Genomic DNA, 27,398 nt, shown 5'->3' with positions numbered 1-27,398 from the left:
CTTCCGAGATTGTTTCCATAATATATATCTAAACCTTTGTTCCTTCTATGAGTAAAATCTTCAGGTCCGCGTAATATTTTTCTGGATAAAATATTGAATTAGTCGTTTTTAAAAATCGGCTCAAAAGAGCCGTTTAACAACACTCTATAGAGGGGGGGGGGGGGATTCAAAAGTAAAGGAAATGAGAGAAAAAAAATTAAGAAAGCAAATAAAAATTAAAATGATAAAAAGAGACTTACAAAATTCGTATAATAATCAAAATCCTTGGATAAATATCTAACACAAAAATTATCTATCTAGTTTGCATATTAGCTAATTATTTTTTATATTAGTTAACTAGTTTGTATATTATATACATAGTTCGCATTATATTATTTAGCTAGTTAATATATTAGATATTTATTTATCAGATTGGTTTGCTTATTAGCTAACTGGTTTGTTATATAAACTAAAAAAAATAGCTAACTAGTCAATATCAGTTAGCTAGTTTGTATATTAGCTATTGGGGGGGGGGGGGTTGGAATCCTTTTCTTTAAATTATTGGTCTGTTCTTGTAAATATTATTTTAAGTTAATAATTCATACATCTTCATAATATATCACTCTAAAATATTTTAAAAAACAAACATTTCTATATAAAGTAAAATAATTTTCTATAAATATATAACATATTCAAGGCCAATAAAATTACCCTATAAATCTTCGATAAAAATTATGGAGTAAAAACCACCTAATAGTGCCTCCACCCCCAAACTCACCTCACTCTATGTTGAACATGGATTATAATTTTATTATAATGGTTATTATATAGGGCAAATTTTTATATGTTACATTCATTTAATACCATTTATATTAACTTAACTTGATAGTTTCATTTAATTATTTAATAGTTCTTATATATATAAAGGATAAAATTATTATAGTTTTTATTAGTCATATTGTAGTTAAACATTTAAAATATATATTTATTATCTTCCTTACTCCCTGTCAAACTTACACTCTATATAAAATATTAATGGCATTGGAAAAAAATTTTTTATGCATTTTTATGGGAGAGAAGATATAAATATGATAAATATATTTCTTAATATTAAATAATATTTCAAGAAATTTCGATATTCGAGGGTATCCTTCTTGCAGCAAAACGTCGTTCTGGAAAAAATTCTGATATCCCTTTATTCGTTTAGTTTGATTTACAATTTCTTCATCTATTATCAATACGATCCGCTCTTTAGAGCCACATTCAAAAGGAAGGCCATAAAGTTGATCATTTTTTTTAAAAAAAAAGAGAGATTATTTTCTAACTTTTTGAACAATTTATGTGTTTTTAAGAGGCAGAGCTAAATAAGTGAACTAAGGTAGATAAGACGGAATTTAGAACAACGAACGAAAACGTTAGAAAGTGTTTTTAAAATTGCAAATATAAATAGATATATATATATATATATATACGATAGTAATATTGTTAAATGGTTTTTATTTGAGCCGATTTTATAAAAACGGCTAACTCGATATTTTATCCAAGAAAAAATATCATGCAATGGTAACTTAATAAAGATACTACTAGGGTAAGGATTGTTAGATAAATAAATGGCTGACCTAATATATTTAAAAAAATGGGGGTGTAAAAGATTTGAGCTTTGCTTAAGTAAAGTTGTTGTATGTTCTTCCTTCCTTTCTTTCTTTTCTTCCTTCCTTCCTTCCTTCCTTCCTTCCTTCCTTCCTTCCTTCCTTCCTTCCTTCCTTCCTTCCTTCCTTTCTTTCTTTCTTTCTTTCTTTCTTTCTTTCTTTCTTTCTTTCTTTCTTTCTTTCTTTCTTTCTTTCTTTCTTTCTTTCTTTCTTTCTTTCTTTCTTTCTTTCTTTCTTTCTTTCTTTCTTTCTTTCTTTCTTTCTTTCTTTCTTTCTTTCTTTCTTTCTTTCTTTCTTTCTTTCTTTCTTTCTTTCTTTCTTTCTTTCTTTCTTTCTTTCTTTCTTTCTTTCTTTCTTTCTTTCTTTCTTTCTTTCTTTCTTTCTTTCTTTCTTTCTTTCTTTCTTTCTTTCTTTCTTGCTTTCTGCCATAAATTTTTAAAATTTTTTTTAATTTAAGCCCTTATTTTTTTTGTAGATGGATAAAAAGTAAAAATTTATCAAATAAAAAAAAAATTGTTCAAATATTAAAAGTCACTATTATTTTAAGAAATTATTATATTTAAACTAGGAAGTTTTTAAATCATTTTTCATTACCTTCTTGTTGTAAAGATTAATTTTGTACCTTATTTCTTATATAAAAAAAAGATAATTAAATATATTTTTAATTTAAAATTACATTTTTTGGATTGAATATAATATTAATAAACTTTAACAAAAAAAAACATTTCCTATAGTAATAATTTCTGAAATAGAAAGAAAAACAATACATTAACAATTTATCTTGATTTTACAAATATTCGTAATGATTTTTCATTAACGAAATTGATGTTTATAAAAAATTTATGTGATTCTATAATTATCAATTATTAGGCGATAATTTTGTAATTAATCATAAAATTCCTTTTTGTAATTACTAATACATATTATCATGATTCTAAGAGTAATTTCGATTACATAATTACAATTCTTTTCCTTTCATTTTTAATTGTGAAAAAAAGTTTTTTAAATAGTATTTGATAATTATAAAAAATAAGGAAAATGTATATTAGTGGCATATTATATACAATGTAAAAGCTGTCTATGAATTATGATCTCTTGATAATATTTGCAACATTATTTCCAATTTCTTATTTGCATATTTTATATATCAGAGCATATCACAAATACAAAAATTTATTTTGCATAATTTCAAACACCAATAAAAAAAACAAATACGAATTTTCTTGGCGAAAATGACTAAAACTATATACTACAGCGAGTGAATAAAAAAGCAAATAGTTTATTTTCAGAATATTTATTCGGAGCATATAATTGATCTCTCGTTTAATCGATTTTAAACAAGCCAAAGATGAGATATCATATGGCATGATTGCAGTTATTGCCAAAATTGCAGAATTCAATCTTGATATTGGTGGTGTTATACACAATCGCAGAATTTCAATCACAAAGATGGATTTTTAGGAAAACGGGGGGGGGGGTTATGGGAAAGTTCAAAGCATGCTCAATTTCTGATATGGTGGAAAGGTTCTTTGTCCTGCACAAATGTATAAATAGTATGATCGCTATAAAAATTTTTAGATTCGAAGTAAATTTGGTTCAATTTTAGAAGAACCCATTCTAAAAATTGTAATAAACAGAAGTTAATTCCTATATGCCATTTATAATTATAACATAAAATTTTTTGATATATTAATATTCCCTTAATACATATTGTATTCTTATCAGAAGATCTGCAGGTCTGGCCCTGCCCAAAGCCTAACTTTTTAGAAGAAAAAAAAACCCTGGCAAGGTCTAATTTTATTTTTTAAATAGCTATTTCCCGGCCGAATATTTTAAATTGAATGTATTTAAAATTTTTTGTACAATAGAATAATATATCATATTCATTCACTACTTAAATTTCCTATATCATTTCAAAATAATTTTACGGAGAATCTTTATACAACTTGGCTGGGGTATATAAAGTATAAGAGTTGTGAAAATGATACTTCTGCAGGTCATTGCTTTTTTTGTTAAATCATAACTATTTGTAAACAAATTGTGAATATCATTCATAATTTCTATATAGATATTATTGACACCAATATTTTTGTATATATTTAGACTCTGATTGACAAAAGGATATTGAATTTATTTATAAATGATGGGCATATTAAAATGAAATTTTATAAATAATTTTTCGAACACGGCTCGTTTTGAGCCGATTTTTAAAAACGGCTTATTTGAGATTTAACTAATATCATATTCCGTGGTATAAAATAAACAATTTAAAAATATAACGCAATAATTTTTATATTCAAAAATGAAATTTATAAAAACATATTTTCTTATATAAAAAAAAACAAAAAAAGGGAATTTTTTTAAAAAAAATAAATTTCCTTTAAATTTTCACCTTATAAATTAAATTTTAATGGTTGCTTGTTATAATACAAAAAATTTCAAGCAAAATATATGTAGATTATATGTAAAATTGTGATATTTTGGGGAATTTTATTTCTATGAGGATTGTGTATTTTGAGGAAGGGATTAAAAAAATTCCTTTAAGTAAGAGAATGTGCATCACTTATTTAGTTAAAACATTTTTTTAAAAATTTAAAAAAAAATTTATCTTGTAGATTTGGAAAATCAATATATGGACTGGAAAAACTATTCAATTTAATTATAATGAATGTGGCAAAATATATATTTAATAAAATAATCAATTTTAAAAAAAAATATACAATAAAAAGATGAGATATTCTAATTTTCCCAATGGCTAGTGAATACATATTTATAACAAATTTCACACTTAATATTATAAATATATGGTCTCGCTAAACTTATTTTTGAAATGTAACTTATTATTATTAAGTAAAGTATAATAATAGAATTCATTATAAAATAATTTAAAAATAAAACTCCATCTATATTACTTTATAGATTTTGGGATATATTTATGAAATATCCTCTAATTTTAGCTATTTTGGTTATTGCAAAATAAAAATCCATATCAGCTATTCGGGATAATAATAATTATTTTTAATTGCATTGACACTAATATAAAAATATTGATGCTTATATGATGGATGTTTCGTGAGGTGGGCGCGGGTCGGAAAATTACGCGTAACACGGTGGGTCCCGGTATGATGGTGACTGGGCCTGACGGGCCTTCCCAAAATTTTTTGACAGGGGTGATTGGTCCTTAAACTTTAATTTTCGGTGAATCACGAAAAATTGTAATTTTTTTTATAATTGTTTTTTTTTTAATGAATATAAATTTGCAATTATATAATTATAAAAACAATATCGCCGGGGTGGCCTAATGGGTTAGATGCATGTTTGGAAACAGAAGGACGCAGAAGACGCAGGTTCAAACCTGGTAAGGAGCATAAAAACTTTCAGATTTTTCTTCGATGACTGATGTGTAAAGAAATATGGTAAGATGAATTTCGGAGCTTAGAGTGACACCCCGGTAACCGACAGGCCTGAACAGCCGGGTGCTAAGGATACTTGTCCAATAAACAAAATTTAGGAGACAAATGAAAATATGAATATAAAAGATAGTGCGTTCCCTCCAAGCAACGCGCAGGGGGTAGTCCTCCATCCTACGAAAAGTAAAATAAAGGTCAAAGCAAAGAAGACAAGGTTAGCAAGTTTGAATATTGGGACACTTAAAGGTAAAACGAGAGAATTGGCATCAATTTTGAACAAAAGAAAATTTGTTATAGCATGCATAATACAAGAGACGAAATGGAAAGGTCAGAAGACTTTAATGATTGGAGATGGGTATAAATTGTACTATAATTGAATTGTTAGCAATAGTAACGGTGTCGGCATCATCATCAGTCAAGATCTAACCTATTCAGTAGTAGAAGTCAACAGGATCTCTGATAGACTAATGAAGATAAAACTCTGCATTGATAAATCAATACTACACATCCTTTCAGTATATGCTCCTCAAACGAGTTGCAAGGAAGAAGAGAAAGATAACTTTGGAGCTATCCTTGATGAAGCTGTAATGGAAATCCATAAGGATGACCTAGTCATAATAGGTGGTGACTTAAATGCGCATGTGGGAAAAACAAGAGATAGCTACAAAAGGCATCTTGGTGGTTTTGGATACGGAGAAAGGAATGATGAATGTACTGAAATTTGCGAAAGCCTTCGACATTGCCTTTACCAATACCTATTATAATAAAAAGGACAGTCATTTAATAAAATATGAAAGTGATGCAAGGAAAACCCAGATAGATTACAAGCTTATCTCTCGCAGAAAATTAAAAGATGTAATAGACTGCAAAGTCATCCCAGGAGAAGATATTACCGCGCAACACAAACTACTAGTCATGGATTTACACATCGCAAATAAATCCACTAAAAACAAGACAAAACTTGAACTATGCATTAAATGGGGTAGATTACAATGACCGATGTCTTTTCAATGCAAACATTGAACAATAGATTCCTCACAAGTCAGTTAAAAAATGTGGACAGACCTTTCATCTAGATTAATAGACACAAATCGACACTAGGCTTGACAAGAGGAGGCAACAAATCATACAAAGAACTATGGTGGTAGAATGAAGAGGTACAAACCACTATACAGGAGAACCCTTTATAAAATATGGTACAAATCCAAAAATCCAGATGACAAGACAAGATACAAAAAATCCGAGAGAATAGCTACAAAGGCGGTGGCTAGGGCCAAATCCATGGCATACGATGACATGTATGAGGAATTACATACTAAAGAAGGGCTAAATAAAATATAGAGATTAGCCAAACAACGAGAAAAGAATTCTAGGGATATAAACGGAGCTCCGATAGTAATCAAAAACAAAAATGGGAAATTGTTAATAAAGAAAAAAATAATGAATAGATGGAAAGGATATTTTCATGAGCTTCTCAACTTTAATCCCCACATACTACATTTAGATGAACATTCCCCATGTCAAAACCTTATAACACCAATAACAGAGCAATAATCATATGCTTCAAGCATATGAAAGACAACAAAGCTAGGGGTTCAATGATATTCCAATAGAAAGCCTTAAAACAATAGGAGATGATGGAATACATTTCCTTACAAATCTATATAAAAAAATACTTGGAAATGAAAAGGTTCCTCAAAAATAGAGGCAGAGCTATCTAGTTCCTATCTTCAAAAATAAAAAATATCCACACAATTGTCAAATTTACAGGGGCATAAAACTAATGTCACACTGTCTAAAACTTTACGAAAAAATAATAGAAAAAAGATTAAATCGAAATAGGAGAGACTCATTTTGGCTTTATGCCTGGAAGATTAACAACTGATGCTATCCACTCAATTAGGCAAATGAGTGAAAAATACAAGGAAAAGAACAAAAAGCTATATAATGGTCTTTCTCGATCTAGAAAAGGGCTTCGATAGAATCCCAAGAAAACTTATCTGGTGGGCGCTACGCCACAAAAAGGTTCCCGAAAAATATATAAGAATAATACAGGATATGTATATGGGCCATACAACAATGGTCCGTAGCACAACTGGTACTTCAACAGGCTTCACAATAGCCGAAGAAGTTTATCAAGGATCGGCTCTCAGCTCATTTCTCTTCATAACTGTAATAGTTGTATTAGCACAGTCGATACCACAAACAGTCCCGTGGAATATGATATTTGCAGCTGGTATTGTGATCCGTATCCAAGGATGAAATGAAAGAAAGATTAATGAGCTGGATAAATTCCTAGAAAATCACAGACTAAAAGTAAATAGAGAAAAGACGAAGTATATGGTGATAGGAGGAGATGAAACAGAGAGCATTGATATAAATGAATGGCAGATATCGGCAATTAAAAGCTGCCAATATTTGGGCTCCACTATACAAACAAACGGCACATAGAGAAAGAGATAAAGAGTAAAAATAACAAGGGGGGTTATAGTGGAGATCTTTATCTAGAGTACTCTTTAACAATAGAATCTCATACAACTTGAAGGGAAAAATTTACAGTTCCATAGTACAACCAACTATTCTATATAGTTCCAAAGAATCAGACGAGAGAAGTCTACAAACTATGGAGATGAGAATGCTGAGGATGATTTCTGGTAACAAGAAAGTATAAGGTACGAAGTGCACTAAGAAGTTTTAAGGCAGTGCCCATTAAGACTAAGATAATGGTAAACAGACTTTTTGGTATAGGCATACAATGAGAAGGCCTATGAACTACACAGGAAATAAGGTTGAGAACGTAAAACAGGAAGGCCAAAACTTCAATGCGGCCATAAAGTTAGAGCCAAATGAAGAAGTATAAATTAGATAAAAGAGATAGTATGAATAACATAAAGTGGAGAGAGATATTGAGGTAGCTTACCACCAGAAATGGTGAAAACTAAAGAGGAAATTTTTTTTTTTAACTTTAAACAGAGAAGGAAAAAAGATATCTAATTAGAATTATGTCCATTGTGGGATGAATAATGAGTTGTTTAATTTTTTGATATTTTTTGTTAAAAATAAATAGATGGCGTTAAGAATGAATGCAAATTATTTCTTATATTTATTATCAAAAGTATTGATTTTTATTGTTTATTAAAGTATTATAACTGTCTGTTGAATATGTTGATCGATGTTATTTTATTATTAATTTTGGCAATTGATATATTTTTATATATATCAATTTGTATTTAAATTTAATCGGTGAAAATTTTATATTAACATTTTTTTTATATCATTTTAACGTTACATTTTTTTAATATCAATTTGTATTTCACACAACTAGTTATTTTTTTACTGTTTAAAAAAAGATATATAAAGAGAAATGGTTTTTGTTTAAAAGAGGAATAAAAAATGTAATTTATCTTTGAAAATAAAAATGTAATATATCATATAACAAAATTTAAATTATGATTGAAAATAAAATGATAATTAATGAAAAATGTGAAATAATTATCTTTGATAAAATGTGGATATAATTCAATTTCAACACTGTCAAATATGTCTGTAAAAGTGGTATTTTACCTAATATTTTGTAACCAATTCTATATAATAGAGGATTAACAACTATATGTCTACTTTTTATAAATAAATTTCTTATACTTAATTTGGATCTTGGAAATATTTTCAATAAGTAAGGTAATTAAATTTATAAATGGATTGCTAATTACAATATTAAATTTGTAAATTTTTTAATTAATAAATGATTTTATTTATTTTATATAGGGTTATAAATTAATTAAATAATAAAAAGCAATTAAGCTTCAACTGTTGAATTCTAAATTGATATTTAAATATTTATATTAGTATTTTATTTTAGACACAGAATTTGATTGCAAAGTGATAATAGTGAAAATATAATTTATTTGTTAATAATCTAATCTAATAATTAAAATTTCACTTATTTAATAAAAATTTAGATAGTAATTTTCAAATAATTACATCAAATCAATATATAAATAAGAGAATTATAAAAGAAATCGTCCAGGGGGCTATCAAAAAAAAATTCATTTTTAGTTCAGGGGGAGCTATTAAAGAAATATTTTATTGCTTCAGAGGGCTATTAGAATTTATGCGGGTCTTCGCCTAGTGAATCTACTGATTCACTAGGAAAGAAAGAAATTAAGAAAGAAAGAAAAAAATTCTTATATTTTCTATATCATTTCAAAACAATTTTATGGAAAATATTTATATTATCTGGCTGGGGCTGCCGAAAATATTATTTTTAAAAAAAAATTCAGGGTCTTGAAATTTTTATTAAAAGTATGAAGGACCTGGCTGTGTAAATGTTACTTGGTTAAAGATTTTTATGTTAAAATAAAAATTATATATAAAAAATTTACATATAAATTACAGAGTTAATCATTTACAATTGAAATTATGTATGTTGAATATGTTGTTCGATGTTATTTTATTATTTATTTTGGCAATTGATTTATTTTTTTATATATCAATTTATATTTATATTTAATCGGTGAAAATTTTATGTTAACATTTTTTTTTATACATCAATTTGTATTAGTTATTTTTTTTATTATTGTTTAAAAAAATATATATATAAAGAGATAAAAAAAATGTAATTGATTTTAGGAAATTAAAAATGTAATATATCATATAATAAAATTTAAATTATGATTAAAAATAAAATGATAATCAATGAAAAATGTGAAATAATTATCTATGATAAAACGTGGAACTAATAAATTCCAACAGTATATTATTCATAATCATTAAATAGATATCATAGCCATTAATTATTTGTATATATTTCTACTCTAATCAATAAAGGATATTGAAGTTATTTATAAATTACGGGTATATCAAAAAAATATTTAATATCACTATTTCATTCAAGACATTTTTATGTGTTCAATTATAGTTATTTAGTAATGTCTTAACTAATTAATCATTTTACAACACTCTATACTTCAAAATTAACAAACCTTTTAATTGTTGGAAACTTTCTAGCATGATATTCTGATCCTTTTTTTATAGATAAGTAAGAACCTAAAATATAACAGCTTTGAATGGATTTGTCCCAGTTGAAATTTTGATAATTAGAATTCCTTATTGTAACATCTTAAGTTGCTATTAATGAATTTAAATCATTGTTTAGAACTCTACCGCTTTATTATCAAATATGCATAACATTGCAATTCGTTAAACATAAAATATTATATATATATTTTAAAAAATAACAACAACTTATTATATGCTTGAATAATACAATTAATTATAACTACTAATTCCCTTTTAATTTCAGTTATTAATTCCCAAATTGAATTTTGCAATTATTTGATTAAATCACGAGAGTATCCAGGGAGAGATCAAGGGGAAATTTAATCTCCCCCCCCCCCCACCACTTCTGAATTTTGCCTATTCTAGTAAATATAATTTTAAGCCAATAAAGCCTCCCATCCCCACATCCTCACTCTCTTTCAAAAATGGATGCAATATATTATTCTAAAAGAAAATTTGAAAGAAAAATTAGATAAATTTTTCAAAAATAACGACTCTAATTTAAAAATTATTTACAGTTCTTATAAAAGTCTAGTATAGTCAAAGGTCTAAAATAAGTAACCCAAAGATATCCAAAAAAAATCTATGGGGAAAAACTCATACAATATTCCCCCCCCCCTTTTCCCAAAATCCGCATTTAGCTGATAGTTTTTAATAAAAATTTATATCTTCATAAGGTTATTTAAATTCTACTGCCGCCTAACGTCGTATCGAGTTTATTTAAAAGAAGTCTTAATTACAATAATAATTTGCATTTATTTTCTTTTTAATTCTTTAAATTTTTTTTAAGCATGGAAAATTATAATTTGTCCATAATTTCTCACTTATATACTATAATTAATTAGATTGATTATGGGTTTATAAAAAAAATAATATAAATAACGTATTTTTTGTTAAAAAAAACAAAAAAAAATTCTTTTTTATATTCAATAATAAAATTTATTAAACATATTTTCTTATGAAAAATAAAAAATAAAAAAAGGAATTTTTTTTAAAAATATAAATCACCTTATAAATTATAATTATAATGATTGCTTGATATAATACAAAAAATTTCAAACAAAATATAGGTAGATTAGATTATATATACATTTGTGATCATTTGGCAAATTTTGTTTTCCATAAGGATTATAAGAAATAGTAATAAAAAAATTAAAAAAAAAAATCCTTTTTCCTTCCACTTAAATTTTGAGATGGAGATTAAGAAAAAATTCCTTATAAGTAAGTTTTTTTATAGAGATTCAAAGATAAAATTTTGGATTATAAAACTCAGGGTGATAGAAATATTATGAAAGGTTGGCTAGTAGTAAGAGGAGAAATGTGTAATTCCTGATTTAATTGAACATTATATTTATATAATAATCTTTGTAAAAAAAATATTTATAAACTTGTAGATTTGGTAAATCAATTCATGGACTGGAAAAACTATTCAATTTACACCAAGATGATAATTAATTCTACGCTGAATGTGACCGGCATAATATACATTCAAGATAATAGTCATTAAAAAAAAATAATAATAATAAAATTTAAAGACTAGATTTTTTAATTATCCCAATGGCTAGTAAATATGTATTTACAACAAATTACATACTAATATGTTAAAAATATGGTATCGTTTCGCTAAACATACTCTTAAAATGTAACTTATTATGTGTTACATTAAAATGGTAACTAATATCTCTTCAAGTTACTTATTTATATAAATTATTTATATAATAAATCATTTTTAATTTAAATTATTTCTATCAAAAAAAAATTTCTCTATGCATACGAATTTTAATCAAAGGAATTTAAATGAAAATTAAAATTTTACACATAGAAATGATTGTATAAAAATAAAAATATGCTTAACTATAGAATATTTATTATTTTTTAAGTACGGGAAAAAATGTATAGAGTATCTAAAAAGATGTTTTTTGTATTAAAGCTAATATGCAATTATGCCCAAAATTTATATTAATCAGTTAAAAACCACTTAAAGTAACATTATATTCACTTTAACCCTTCAATACTCTAATGGGGTATATGAAGCCCTATGCATGCTAAAAAATAATATTACATAAAAACGGTTAAATATTATGTTCTGGATTCTTCAGTAGCTTTATCAAATATATCCTAAAATCTATATTCCAAATTTCATATATTTTTGCTGAGTAGGTTTAAAGATAATAAGCATTTTGTGACTGATTGGGGTTTGTGAGACCTCACCAGAGTAAATTTGTAGAAATTTTTTTTTTTAAAAATTTTTAAAATTATAATATATACTACTTATTGCAAAATTTTATTAAAACAAATTTACAAATTATAATTATGCTCATCACATTTTTATTTTTAAGCTTGAGAAATAAAAATAAATAAATATTTTATCAAGTTTAAGGTTAGTTCTATCTTATATCCAAATATTAAAATAAAAATAATGAATATAACTGGAGATGTATACATTTGAAATTGGGGTCCATTAAACCCCACCTTAGTACTAACTTTATTTTTTTTCACCGGAGTATTGAAGAGTTATATCATTTTTTTTAAATATAATCCCTACCCCCGTATTTGTGCTCGCCCTTTTTCAACTTATTATAATTTATATCCGCTTTTCCACAGATTTTTCATAACAAATTATAAATGACACAAAATGTTAGCGGTAAAATTATCTGAAATTCATAAGAGATAGGTATTCTAAACATGCAGGAATACATTTCCGGAAATACAATAATAATATTTAAGTTTCCGGTTGTTAAAACGATTTGAGCTGATTTAAAAAAATGGGCTAACTCAATATTTTAGCCAGAATAATATTACCTATGCCTCAAGATTTCTTTAAATATATGTTTAAAACCCTTTTTGCCATCTAAGAACAAAATCCTAAAGCTTAATAATATTTTTTTTTCTGGACAAAATTTTCGAGCGGTTAACAATATTAATTTTTTTTATTTTTTTCTTGGCAATTATGTCTCAATGGGCATAGCTATCCTCTACCATCTCCTTTTATTAACTAACAATACATATATATAATATATAATATCCTCCTCTAAGAAAAGAAAGAAAGAAAGAAAGAAAGAAAGAAAGAAAGAAATATACCTAAGAAAATAAATACGTTAAACAGTTTAACTTTCTTATGGATCACGAGTTTTTTTTATATAGTTGTGACATTGCAATGAATATAGCAAAATGTTGTATCTTTCATACATCCGCATCGAAATATCATTCGGCCCATAAGGCCTTAAGCCCGAACCAAAATCATTTTATAAAAATATGCTCACCCCAGAATAGTCACTTCTGACCCCGGGCAGCTTGGCTGGTCTTGCAGATCACTAATATATAGAGTAAATCTTAAATTAGAATCCATGATCCATTTAGAAACCTGGAATAACAAAATGGGAATATTTATCGGAAAAAATTTATTCTTCTTATAAATATAATTTAAAGCAAATAAAAATGATACGTATACACCACCTACCTCTTAATTTTGCCTAAAAATGAAATTAAGATGTAATTCTTATTAACTTTTTAAATTAATTAAATTTCAAATTTTAACATAAATACTTGAGATAGTTAGTAGACATATATATTTTTCAATAAAAAAAATTTCATAAATAATTAATATAAAATATAATATATAAAATATGAATAAATAAAATATAAAATAATTAATGTTTAAAAATAAAATTAAATGTAAAATATTATATTTTAAGATATCGATATTTTCTCAATAGTTTTGTTTTATAAAAATTTATTCTTATAATTAATTTTTTTTTTAGTCCACGATATCAGTTATTTAGAAACAATATTGTAAAAATTGAATGATACATCCTTTAATAAATTTAAAAAAATATACAATATGGAAAATTGGACAAATTTGGCGTTCATTATATTCATATCCAACATACTTATAATAGGATTTTTTCTTAATTGTAGTATTATGGTAACTTATTGGAAACGAAAATGCTTCCAGACCTCCACATACATCTACATAAAGAATCTGGCCTTTTGTATGCTTATCACTGGTGGAATATTTCTGCCTCAAAAGCTACACGATTTTTCACATCTTAGCGATTATTTTGAAGGTAAATTATTATTAAAAATATTAATAAGAACTATACTAGAATTTTTAAATATAATGTCATATCTTTTTTTCGATGGTAGAATTCTTTTTCTCAATATTTTCTTGGATTTAATGAGATGAAGCAAGTTGCAAAATAATAAACACATAACATATACATTTTATCCTCATCACTGGTTAACTTACAGTAACACACATAAATCATGTTAATTATCTGAAATATCAAAATCATACACGAATAGTATTTATATCATTAACTATATATAAATGATGCTACAGTTACAGGCTAATAGGAAATGCATGTGACTCTACCATACTGTATCTTAGAATAACATGTTCCACTTGATCGGGCTAAGTGCTCTAACCATAAAATGTATTGAAGATATTTATAGAAATGAAAATTTATTTTTATAGTCGATGATATCATTTGCTACAAGAGATTTTCAGTGCTAGTTGTATTTTGGTCAAACACAAGGGGGGGGGGGGGGGTTATGGCAGTTCGAAGCCTCATTTGATACGACCAATTTTATAATGGGAAACTTTGACTGGCATGGAGTAGAAATTTAAAATAAAGGGGTTCTTAGTCTACTTGCTTAAGCATTATTTTAAAAAATTAACCAGCCAGACGTGAATCTGTGAGACCTGCAAAAGTCGAATTTTAAGCCAGGCCCATCTAAGAATTAGATTTTTTATGCACTAGATTTTAAGTTACTTTGAATAATTTTGGCTATATTTTGAAGAAAATTGTTACAAGGATAAAATTGTAAATATTAGCAGGAAATGAAATATTAAATAAACCCTTCTTATCTATTAAGTTCCAACATTTTTTAATTGATTAGTTTAATATAATCTTATTTTATATTCGCTCTGATTTTTTTTTTTTTCAAATCCTGTTCAATCTTCAGGTTGGGAAATATTAAACGTATTTGTAATCTTTCGACATCTTGCATGTGAGGGAGGAGAGTGGAGTGGAAACATTGCCATATTCAATGAAGTTATTGATACAAAAAAAACTATATGCAGAACGGCTTACATCCATGGATAATTGTTGTTAGAAGAGGCGCGGTCTTAGTCAAATACTGAAACTGAAAAGATATTTAAATGCCATATATTATCACTATTTAAAAATATAAACCCTACGCCACATAATGTTTTTGTTGTGATCAGATAAAGTTTATATATATAAGAGGTATAAAACTAGGGGAATATTTCTTCCAAATTTTTTAAAGGGGGGTAGGTGTCTAAGAGGGAAGGGGGCAAGCTAGTGTTCTAGATTAGAGTGACATAAAGAATGTGTTATCCATAAGCGAAATTTAAATTGTGAAATTTTGCAATACACTAGCGAATATATATTTAATAATCATACGTAGTCCATTTTTAATTAATTGGGGAATAAGTTAAGGATTGCCTCAAGATATTCTTTTCTACTTTGTTGCTAGTTTTTAAGTGAAAAAAAATTTCTTTCAAACTTGAAAATGTAAATATCATTTTTAGGTCAAATCATCGGTATTCTTTGACTAGTGTTGTTAAACGGCTCGTTTTGAGCCGATTTTTAAAAACGGCTAACTCAATATTTTAGCCAGAAAAAAATTATTTAAGACTCGAGATTTCGCTAAGAGATGTCCAAACCTTTGTTCCTTCTACAAACAAAATCTCCATGCTTGCGTAATACTATCCTGGATGCAATACTGAGTTAGCCGTTTTTAAAAATCGGCTCAAAACGAGCCATTTAACAACACTATCTTTGACTTTAAATGAATCAAAGTAAGGTAGTTAATTTTGAATAAAGTTTTGTTTTTTTTTCCAAAACATAAAATACTTTATAGGCACATTCCTTTGCAAACTTATCAACTTCATGCCAATATTTTGTTTGTTTGTTCAGATAGCTTTCATATGGGTCATATCAGTGGAAAGATTGATCAAAATAACCAAAGTCACTCCATACTCCGTTCTATCCCTCAATTTAAATAATGGCGACCACCAGAAAAGATACCAAACCTACAAAATTTCGGCAGCTTGCTGGCTTTTTGGGATACTGGTGGCTATCCCAACCTTAATAATCTACGACATTGTATATGTGCTCATTGAAAATGGTTCTGTAGCTCATAAGTTTTCGGAGGCAAATAACTCTTTCTTCTCAATTAAATATTATCTAGAAAGAGATGGCTGCCAAAGTGCTATATTCTATAAAGAGAAAAACACTTCTCTACTGTACAAATATAATTCAACTGTGGAGTCCGCCAAAAGAGCTTTATCAAACATACTCTTCAATATTTCATCAAAGGGTTCCTTAAATAATCCTCTCGCAAAATGCTGGAATCCAAAATTAAGATACCTGATACCCCATTTGGTAAACGTAGATCGGTCGCCCATGTATTTCTTCAAGGCTTTGGATTTTATACCTTACGGATTGATCCAGAGTAATAAACATGAACGCGACATAGATAGAGATTTTTTCTTGATCGAAGGACCTAACGAACTGCCAAATGGCTCTTCTTCTTCGGTTCATTCCTGGGTCGGCGATTATGAATTCTCAATCGATTGCACTTATGTGACATCCCATAAAATTATTATTGTATACAGCGTTTTTTTGCTAACTTTTGTTTTCCTTTTGCCGACTGTATCAATGTTAGCAAATTACACCTTCGTTAGCAGATTTCTTATCAAGAGATCTCTGGATTACAGGCATCGCAAATGGTATTCCTTTGTAAAAATGATGTTGTTGATAAACAATTTTAGTTCTAATAACTTGACCCATAAAAAAAGAGTTGATCTTTATATTATTCCAACCAATACCTCGAATGATAGACTTGAAAATAACTTAAGACGGGCGAGTGAACCCTGTACGAGTAAATTGGGTATCAGGAAAATTTCTCTGAATGAAATGGCCCTAATCCATGCAGTATTAGAACAAATTTCAATAAAAATCGGTATGACGTAAAAGGTAACGTAATAAAGTCTCTACTCTTTATATCATTGGCTTACTGCTTCACATGGCTGCCATTTTTTATTATATTCACACTAGAAGTAATAATTGGATTTTAGATATTATGCGTTATTTAGTATTAAAGATTTTTAATAGTATCATTTAAAAATTACTTTTTAAAAGTTTCATTTAACTAGTTTGTATGTTATCTATTTGTTTGCATATTAGTTAGCTAGTTTGCACATTAGATTTTTGGATAAATCAGTTAGTTTGTAATTATCTAGTTATTTTGTAAAGTAGCGAAGTCTCTAATTAGTTTGTAAGATAGCAAGCTTGTTTATTTTAGTTTGTATTTTAGCCGATTGTTTGTAAACTAGCTAAGTTTCTAGGGATTTTGTAAAACTAGCATATTTGTTCTTAACTATTCTTTCTTTAAAAGTATACAATATACACATGGTGATTGATGGCATATACCATTTTGTTGTTTGCCAATGTGCAAAGTATTGAATAGGTTTTCCACACCTGACATCCATGTTTATGTACTTTAAAATTTTTAATAGATAAATAGCCCTTATATAGGGGGGGGGGTATTTTCCTTTAAAAATTGGTCTGTTCTTGTAAATATCATCTGTAAAAATGTATATAATATACAACTGTAAAATAATTTATAAAAACATTTTTATATAAAATAAAATAATTTTTCTATAAATATATAATACATCCAAGGCATATAAATGCCTCAATAGACCTTCAATAAAATTTATGGAATAAAAATCACCCAATAGTGCCCCCCCCCTCCCCACTCTCCTCACTCCATATGAAATATTAATGTAATAGCAAATTATGTTTTTTGTATTTTATGGGAGAGATATAAATATATTCTTTTTAATATTTAAATTTCTATCGGATTAAAATATATGAATTCATTAATTATTATAATTATTATTTCAGAAATTTCGATATTCAAGGGTATCCTTCCTGCAACAAAACGTCGTTCTAGAAAAAATTCTGATATCCCTTTATTCGCTTAGTTTGATTTACAATTTCTTCATCTACTATCAATACGATCCACTCTTCAGAGCCACATTCAAAAGGAAAGCGATAAAGTTTGATCAATTTAAAAAATAAAATAAATATATTCTATATAATTATTTTGATTACTTTTCTAACTTTTAAAATATGTTAGTGAACTAGGGTAGATAAGACATCGAATTTAGACAACAAATGAAAACGTTAGAAAGTTTTTAAAATTGCAATATAAATAGATATATATATATACAATTAGTAAATGATGTTAAAGGGGCTCTTATTTGAGTCGATTTTTATAAAAAGAGTTATTGATCTAAATAAATATCACGCAATCTTAAAGATATATATTAGTGATCTCGACAATTATTCAATATTTTTCTAGCTAAAATATTGAGTTTCTCGTTTTAAAAATTGGCTCAAATCGAGCTGTTTAACAATGTTACTGGTAGGTAAAGTAAGGTAAGGATTGTTAGATAAATATATAAATTTGGGTTGACTTATTATATATTTTTTTAAAAAATGGGATGCCCAAGGTATGAGATTGTTTAAGCAAAGTTTCTATATGTTTGTCACCTCCTTTAAATTGCCGCAATTAACAATGGAAAATTTTTTTTTTTAAAAAAAAATTTAATTTAAGCACCCTATTTTTAATTGATGGATAATAAAAAGGAAAAAAAATGTATCAAATAGAAAAATTTGTTCAAATAATTAAAAATATACTTATTATTTTAAGAAATTATTATATTTATTCACGAGTAAATTTTTATTTATTTTCCATTAACCTTCTTATTGTAAAAGAATAATTTTGTTTTTAAGAAAAATTTTCCTCAAATTTTACAAAAATAAAAATAAAAATTAATATTTGTAAAATGATTTAGATACCATAACACATATTATATATTATTTAAAAAAAATGATTTGCTTTTTTATTATCGAACAAAAATAAACGATTCCTATAATAATAATATCCTAAATAGAAAGAAAATAATACATTAACACTTTTACCTGGATTAATATTGAATAATGATCTTTCATTAATGAAATTGATATTATAAATAAAAATTATGAGATCTTTATTTATCAATATTAGGCTACAATTTTGTATATTAATTATAAAATTTCCTTTTTATGAAAACTCTAATCAATTACTAAATTACACGTTATCTTGATTTTATAAAGTAATTATGATTACATAATTACAATTCCTTTCTTTTCATATTAATTGAATAAAGTTTTGTGTAGGATTTGAAAATCATAAAAAAATAAGGAAAATTATTAGTGGCATAAAATATTTACACTAATGTAAAAGCCGACAGTGGATTATGATAGATGGGTAGTCCTATAAAATATTTGTAACATACAATTTCCGATTTATACCCAGATTGGCTATTTTATAAATAGAGTATATCACAAATACCGAATTTATTTTCCATAATTTCAACACCAATAATAAAACAAATAGGAATTTTCTTGGCGAAAATGATCAGAGAGTGTAAAAAAACGCAAATAGTTTGTTGTCTGAATATTTATTCGCGGCAAATATTTGATCCTAGTTTAAGTGTATCTAAATAAACCATAATCTGACATGGCTGCAGCCAATGCCAGAATTGCAGAATTCAATCTTGACATTGGAGGTGTTTTAAACAATTTCGCGGAATTTCAATCAAAGATAAGTCTTTTGGGAAAACGCGTGATTATGGGAAAGTTCAAAGCAAGTTAAATCTCTGATATGGTAGAAAGCCTATGACCAATATATAAGTATGATCGCTATTAAAATTTTATCGATTCCTCCGACGAATGCCGTTTAGGAGATAATTTGATTTAATTTTAGAAGATCCCATCCCAAAAATTGCTATGAACAGAAAGGTGTGGAAAAGTTAATTCCCCATAAATTATTGATAATTTTTATTTTTTATTACATGTGGTATTTTTATCAGAGACCTGGAGGTCCAGCCCTGCCCCAAGTCTGGCTTTTTAGAAAAATGCCGGGTCTAAATTTTATTAAAAAATAGCCATAGCCCAGCCGAATATTTTAAATCATATATATATAAAATGTATTAAAATTTTTTTTTATATAATTAAATAATATATCATATTCATTCACTTCTTATATTTCCTATATCATTTAAAAACGATTTTATGAAAGATCTTTATATAACTTTACTGAGGCCGGGCGAAAATATTACATGTTATTGCAATTGAAAATATCATTCATGATCTCTAAGGCACCAATATTTGTATATATTTCTACTCTAATCAACAAAGGATATTGAATTTATTTATAAAAGTCGGGTATATTTAAAAAAAAAATTTTTATTATAAATTTTCAAATAGGTCATTATTTAAATGTGTTCAATTATATTTATTTTAACCATTCTACAATACTTTATACTCCAAAAATCAACAACCTTTTAATAGTTGGATGCTTTCTAGCATAATATTTTGATCTCTTTTTAATTTATAGATAAGTGAGCACCTAAAGTACAGCAGCATTGGATAAATTTGTGCTAGAATTTCTAAAGACAATTTTGAAATTCTAATAGTTATAATTCGTTATTGAAACAGCTTCAGATGCAATTAATGAATTTAAAACCTTGTTTAGATCTCTACCGCCCAAGAATTATGATAAAACATGAATGACTCATCGCAATTCGTTTATCATAAAAAAAAAATTAAACATTTTTTTAAAAAACAACAACTTATTATATGCTTGAAAAATACAATTAATTCTAATTACTAATTCCCGTAAGTAAAATTAAATTTCAGTTAACAATTCTCAAAGAAGGAATTAAATTATGTAATTATTTGATTAAATCATAGGCCTAGAAAAGCAGGGGTCAAGGAAAAAGTTATCCCAACTCCACACTTCGGAAATTTGCCTATTCTCGTAAATATAATTTTGAGTCAATAGACTCTCCCATACCCCTCCCTCTCTTTCAATAAATGGATACAATGATGTATTATTTTTAAGGAAAGTTTGAAAGAAAAATTAGATAACATTTTTAAAATATACGACTATAATTTAATTTTTTTTTTATAAAAGTCTAATATAGTCAAGGGTTTACAATAAGTGGATTTAAAGACCTTCAATAAAATCTGAGGAAAAACCTCTTAACTTTCCTGCATTTCGTTGATCTAGTTAATAAAAAAAATTGATAATATTTTTAAAGGATTATTTAAATTCTATCACCGCTTAACACTTTGTAACGCGCTTACTATAAATGATGTCTTAGTACAAAAATATTTGCATTTAATGTTTTTTTTTAATTTCTCCAAATTTTATTGTTCTTTATACTTTTCAGCACGGAAAATCTAAATTTGTCCATAATTTCTCACTATTTATATTTATCTTATTCTCGTTCTTGAATAAAATTGTTAATTACTTGGGATTTTTAAAAAACAATTAAAAAACATTATATTTTTTGTAAAAAAAAAATAAAAACATTATAATTTTTACAAAATTTTGATATCAAAAATAAAATTCATTAAACAAATTCTCTTATGAAAAAAAAGGGTAATTTTTTTAAAAAATAAATTCCCTTTAAATTGCATGTTGTAAAAATATAATTATAATGATTGCTTGATATAATACAAAAATTTCAAACATATAATATTTTGGTAAATTTAATTTTCCGTAAGGATTGTGGTAAATAATAATAAAAAAAATTTAAAAATTAAAATTTTTTTCGTTCATATTTATTTTGAGGTGCAGATTAAAAATTCCTATAAGAAGGCTTTTCTATTAGAATTCTAAGTTAAAATTTTGAATAATAAAATTCAAGGTAATGAAAAATTATGAAAGGTTGGCTAGAGCATGTGCATTACTTATTTAATTAATTCATTAAATTTATATAATAAACTTTATGAAAAAAATATTTAAAAAATATATTTATAAACTTTGTAGATTTGGAAAATCAATATATGGACTGGAAAAACTATTTAATTTACACCAAGATGATAATTAAATTTATGATGAACGTGGCAAAATATATATTTAATAAAATAATCATTTTCAAAGAAAAAATAAAATAATTAAAAAAAATGTAATAAAAAACGAGATGTTCTCTTTCCCTATGGCTAGAAAATACATATTTAAAACAAATTACACATTAATATTTTAAATAAAATATGGTTATCGATAAACTTACTTTATGAAATATAACTTGTTATATAATTTTTATAATTCATTATAAATTTAATTTTAGGATTCAAGTTTTTTTTTCTCCTTCAAATTCGAAATTTATTTTATAATCTTATAATATATCCAATCATGTATTCCAATTATGCCTTTATCGCATTTCCCCTTATTTTTTTTAGCGATTTAAAAATAAAATTCAATTGAATTTTAAATAATAATTAACTCTTCTTTAGCATATTATCAATATTATTACTCTATAGATTATCGGATATATAAGAAATATTCTCTAATTTTAGTGACTAAGGTTATTAGCAATTTAAAAAAGCCCATATCAGCTATTCAGGAAGTTAATTATTTTTTAATGCATTGACTAATATAAAATATTGATGATTATATGATAGATGTTTCTAGAGGTGAGCGCGGGCCATGAAATTACGCGTGACACGTTATTAGGTCATGGTGGGTTACGGTGTGAGTATGAATAAATTCTTAAATATTAGGCGTGACTGAGCCTGGCGAATCTTTCCGAAATTTTTGCCGGACGTGATTGGCCGAACATAAATTCGCCGCGAATCACGGAAAATTGTAATTAAATTGTTTTTTATATCAATATTAATTTGCAATCATATAATTATAATTGTAATAGATGTTAAAAAAAATAATATTATAATATTAATTAAAATAAATTAAATTATTAATTAAAGTAAATTTAAATATTAATTTAAATAAATTTAAAAAATAATTATAATAAATTTAAATAAATTAGAATAATAAAAATATAATATAAAATTAATTTAAATAAATTATAATATTAAATTATAATAACAATAAAAATAATATAAAATTAATTTAAATAAATTAAATATTAATTAATAAATTATAATATTAATTAATAAATTATAATATTAATTAATAAATTATAATATTAATTAATAAATTATAATATTAATTAATAAATTATAATATTAATTAATAAATTATATTGGTATGAACTTTTATAAATGAATCGTGATTTTCAATTAAATTATTTTATTTTTATTTTATATAATAACATTCAAATTTATATTATAAATTAATATTATATAAAGTGGAAATTAAATATATATATATAGAATGACAATGAAATTCTTTTTAAATTTAATAAAATAGTTTTCTTAAATCTCCATCATGTGTTTCTAACAATAATACATATATATTCCAATTTAATTTTGTTCTTTTTTGAAAAAATCCGCATTTTATAAACAACATTTTTTCCTCTGTCTTGTAAAATTTCAACTGAATGAAAAATAATAAATCTCTCAACTCTTGTTTAGCAAAAATTTGGCAAATAAATAAATTTAATTTAATATTTTATTTTCATTTGCTAAAATTTTTATCAATATTCAAAGAGAATGCTCGATTAATCTGAGCACAGATTTGTCCTACAATAAATGAAATTCTTCTATTAAAACTAAAATTAGTTTAAATTTTGTCAACCTTCTAAAGGTAATACAATAATAATCAAAACCATAAAAAAACGGGACATTCTTTTGATGGAAAGATTTATTATGCTAACATTACATATAGTAGGTTTAATTTTAGATCCGAATTTCAAAAGTCTTAAGTTTTAAATAGACGAAAAAATGGAAGATATATATATATATAAAACGACCTTAAATGGTAATTGATATAAAATTAGATGATATGCATAAGTCAATGCCATCTATCATTTATAACTTTTCTGATTTATCCTACACACATAAAAAATTAAAAGAATATCCAGATGATTCTGATTAAGTATCAACATCTACCAATGTAAGTTGTAAAGATGAACTTAAAAGATTCATCGCTCATGAAACAAACAACAATGACAATATTCTGAAGTTATTAGCTAGGAAAATTTTATCAGGCTCGACAAGCTCTTCTAGTGAAAGGTTATTTTTCTATAACCAATCTTTTTATTAGAAGAATGGCGAACAAAATTAAATTTTTTTTTTTTAAAAATTGGACATAATCTTTCTCTAAATAAAAATTTTGATCTATAAATTGTAAATTATAAGAGACCACCCTAATCCTATAATAAGTTAAATCTTTAAGATATATTATCCCAAATATGTTGTTAAACGCCTCATTTTGAGCTGATTTTTAAAACGGGTAATTCAGTATTTTAGCCAGAAAAATATTACCTTAGCCTCGAGATTTCGATAATATATGTCTAGACCTTTGTTCATTCTATGAGCAAAATCTTCAGGCTTTCGTAATATTTTTCTGGAGGAATTATTGAGTTAGCAAATCGGCTCAAAACGAGCCCTTCAGGCTTTCGTAATATTTTTCTGGAGGAATTATTGAGTTAGCAAATCGGCTCAAAACGAGCCGTTTAACGACACTAATTCCAAACATATCTGACATTTCCAAAACATTTATATGACATGACGTTTTGGCAATGAGCCCATTTAAAAAAAAAATTTTTGGTTTCTTTTATAATATAATATATATTATTCAAAATTTATCCCAAATTTTCTTTTACCCATTTTCTGATTCGTATAGTATACTGTAGCGTGTTCTAGTTAGCACCTCCGATTTTCGAATCATTTCAACCCCAATTATATTTTATTGTCAATATTTTTAAAACTTTGAAGGAAGAAGAAAAAAAAGTTGTCTATAAAATGAGGACGTTTTAATAGTTTTCAAAAATTATCCCTATTTTTAAGAGAATATAAGTTATAATTATAAACTATAAAAATTATATTGATAAATAAGCAATTTAAAAAAAAAAATTTCCGTGATTACCGGAAAATTTATTCTCACACCCAATCATGCTCGGGTATGGTCGTCATGCTCATTCACGCCTAGTAGCGTGACTTACCGCTCACACCTCTATTAGATATTTGCCAAGCTTGCTTACCCATGTCAACTTCTAAGTGCTTCAAATTTAAAAGCTATACAATCATATATAATCTATAACTTGTTCAAATAAGATATGTGAAATCATTTTTTAAAATTTAATCTCATCAGCCTAATTCAAATATTTTTATTTAACTGTAGATAAAATATATATTTCAACGAAAACGCTAAAATTTTTTAAAGTGCTGAGAAAAGTAAATAATTATATTATATACTTAAAAAGAATATTCATAAAAACATTAGGAAAATAAATTAATTTTATATATTTTGAAGAGGTGCGATTCAGGAATAATTCTAAACAAATTTTATTCAAGATCCGAATCCATAAGAGTTTCAGTAAATCTCCGCCAGAGTCCCAAACTATCAGGGTAGAGTTTGATCAGATCTAATTAGAATTCGAACTCAGATCGGTCCATGCATGGTTATAACAGATTAATGAATTTGACTAATAAGTAATTATTTTATCTAATCTTAATTTGATTTTTGTACCCTTCAAAATATTTAAAAAAATAAAAATTTATCTAAAGAAAAATATATAAGATCATTTATATCTCCATTTAGGAATAAAAATACAATCTAAGGTATATTATATATTAAATATTTATATATTAACCGGAGGATTAAAAACATATATGACCTATTTATAATATTTTATTCGAAATATTAATTAACGTATTTTCCTTTAAAATTCAATCCTATTTCAAATATAATTATATAGTAGAGTTTATAATTTTTTGTTAAAATTATTTATAACTTATGCATCAAGGCTAAGAATGACGTACCTATATATTTTATTAAAATTATTTTAGATAATTCTTCAAAAGAAATTTAAATTAATCTATTATTTTTTTAAAAATTATTATATTAATATATAACAAACACGACATATTGTTTCCAAATTATATTAATAAAATAAAATGTTAAACATTTTATAAAAGGTTCGTCTCTAACCGTGACTTTATTCACAACATTTTATAAAAGGTTCGTCTCTAACCGTGACTTTATTCACATTTCATCTCCACTATGTTATTTTTTAGAAGAAAGAAAGAAAGAAAGAAAGAAAGAAAGAAAGAAAGAAAGAAAGAAAGAAAGAAAGAAAGAAAGAAAGAAAGAAAGAAAGAAAGAAAGAAAGAAAGAAAGAAAGAAAGAAAGAAAGAAAGAAAGAGAGAAAGAAAAAGAAAGAAAGAAGGAAAGAATATAAACGACGGCTTTTTTGGTGAGTTGAGATATGCAAATATCAAATTTTTAAAGTTCTACTTTGGACTTAAAAATCAGGCAATTTATGAAATTTCTTATTAATATTTGACCATTTTTTAAAGCTCTAATAATTTCTGAGATTTTATAGTTTTGACGAGTATTAATAGATTATTTGTTTATACGGTAAATGATTATTACTTTATCAATAGACTGTTCAGAAACACTCTGAATAGTTAGACATTATCAATTATAAAATTAATTTTGACTGTCACCTCATTTTTGAGAACCGCTTGAATCTTATATTTTAGAATTAATCAATGTGTTTGAATTAAATTTGATTTAGATTTGTTCTCTTCTTGCACACCAAAATTATCTAAATTTTTTTTTAATATCTCTCAAATTTAAAATTCTAATAAGAAGTAAGTTAAGAAACTTGTTAATTTTACATGTTGGGCATCAAGGCATGAGAAGTATAAAAACAGACGCGGTAAGGTATTTCTAAAAAATATTTAAAAGTAAAATATATTACTTGGATTTTCAGGATATTACTTTAGAAATTTAGACTCTATAAATTTGAAACAAGATGTCGAAAACATTTCTGAATTGAATTGATCTTCTATTATTGGATAAGAAATATCTAATATTTTGCTTTCTTGTACTAATATAAAAGTTAAGAAATAAATGAAAAATATAACCTTGATTCTCACTCGCTATGTCTAAGTCTATTTCCATTATTTTTTTGGTTTCTTGAAAGTTTATCCAATAAATATGAATTATTATATAAGATAATTTCATAAGATATTCGCCGAAATAATTGTATATCAAGTAAACATTTGCACATCACTATAAATTGTAAATATTTAATTTACATCAAAATTATATAAAAAATGTATAAATCAAGTTATGGAAAAAAATTTAACTACGACAATGAGAATGATGTAAGTAATGATCTATTTTTATTATTGTTTACATAAACATAATTAATTAATATGCTAAGAATGTAAGCTATATACAATATCGAAATATATAATATCGAAAACATTTTTAAAAACAAAATAATAATGAA

The 27,398-nt window shown here is 25.6% G+C and overlaps 1 protein-coding gene across 2 annotated transcripts in view; it reads right to left on the bottom strand.

The window, feature by feature from the left end:
- LOC135926099 (bone morphogenetic protein 2-like) overlaps positions 1–27,173 on the bottom strand; it is a 75,418-nt gene extending 48,245 nt beyond the window's left edge. For both annotated transcript variants that reach the window (XM_065461788.1, XM_065461787.1), the window contains exons 1-3: positions 27,028–27,173; positions 26,882–26,990; positions 26,779–26,830 (exon numbers count right to left, since the gene is read on the bottom strand). In XM_065461788.1, the coding sequence (XP_065317860.1) occupies positions 26,779–26,830; positions 26,882–26,990; positions 27,028–27,127 (261 nt within the window). In that variant the 5' untranslated portion in view covers positions 27,128–27,173. The remainder of the gene's footprint in view (positions 1–26,778; positions 26,831–26,881; positions 26,991–27,027) is intronic.
- Between the last annotated feature and the right edge of the window lie 225 nt (positions 27,174–27,398).

Source organism: Gordionus sp. m RMFG-2023, chromosome 3, assembly GCF_954871325.1.
Source record: "Gordionus sp. m RMFG-2023 chromosome 3, tfGorSpeb1-WG-v2, whole genome shotgun sequence".
Classification (NCBI taxonomy): Eukaryota; Metazoa; Nematomorpha; class Gordioida; order Chordodea; family Parachordodidae; genus Gordionus; species Gordionus sp. m RMFG-2023.
The sequence above is the reverse complement of the archived record's forward strand: the minus strand, read 5'-3'. Positions and strand labels throughout refer to the sequence as shown.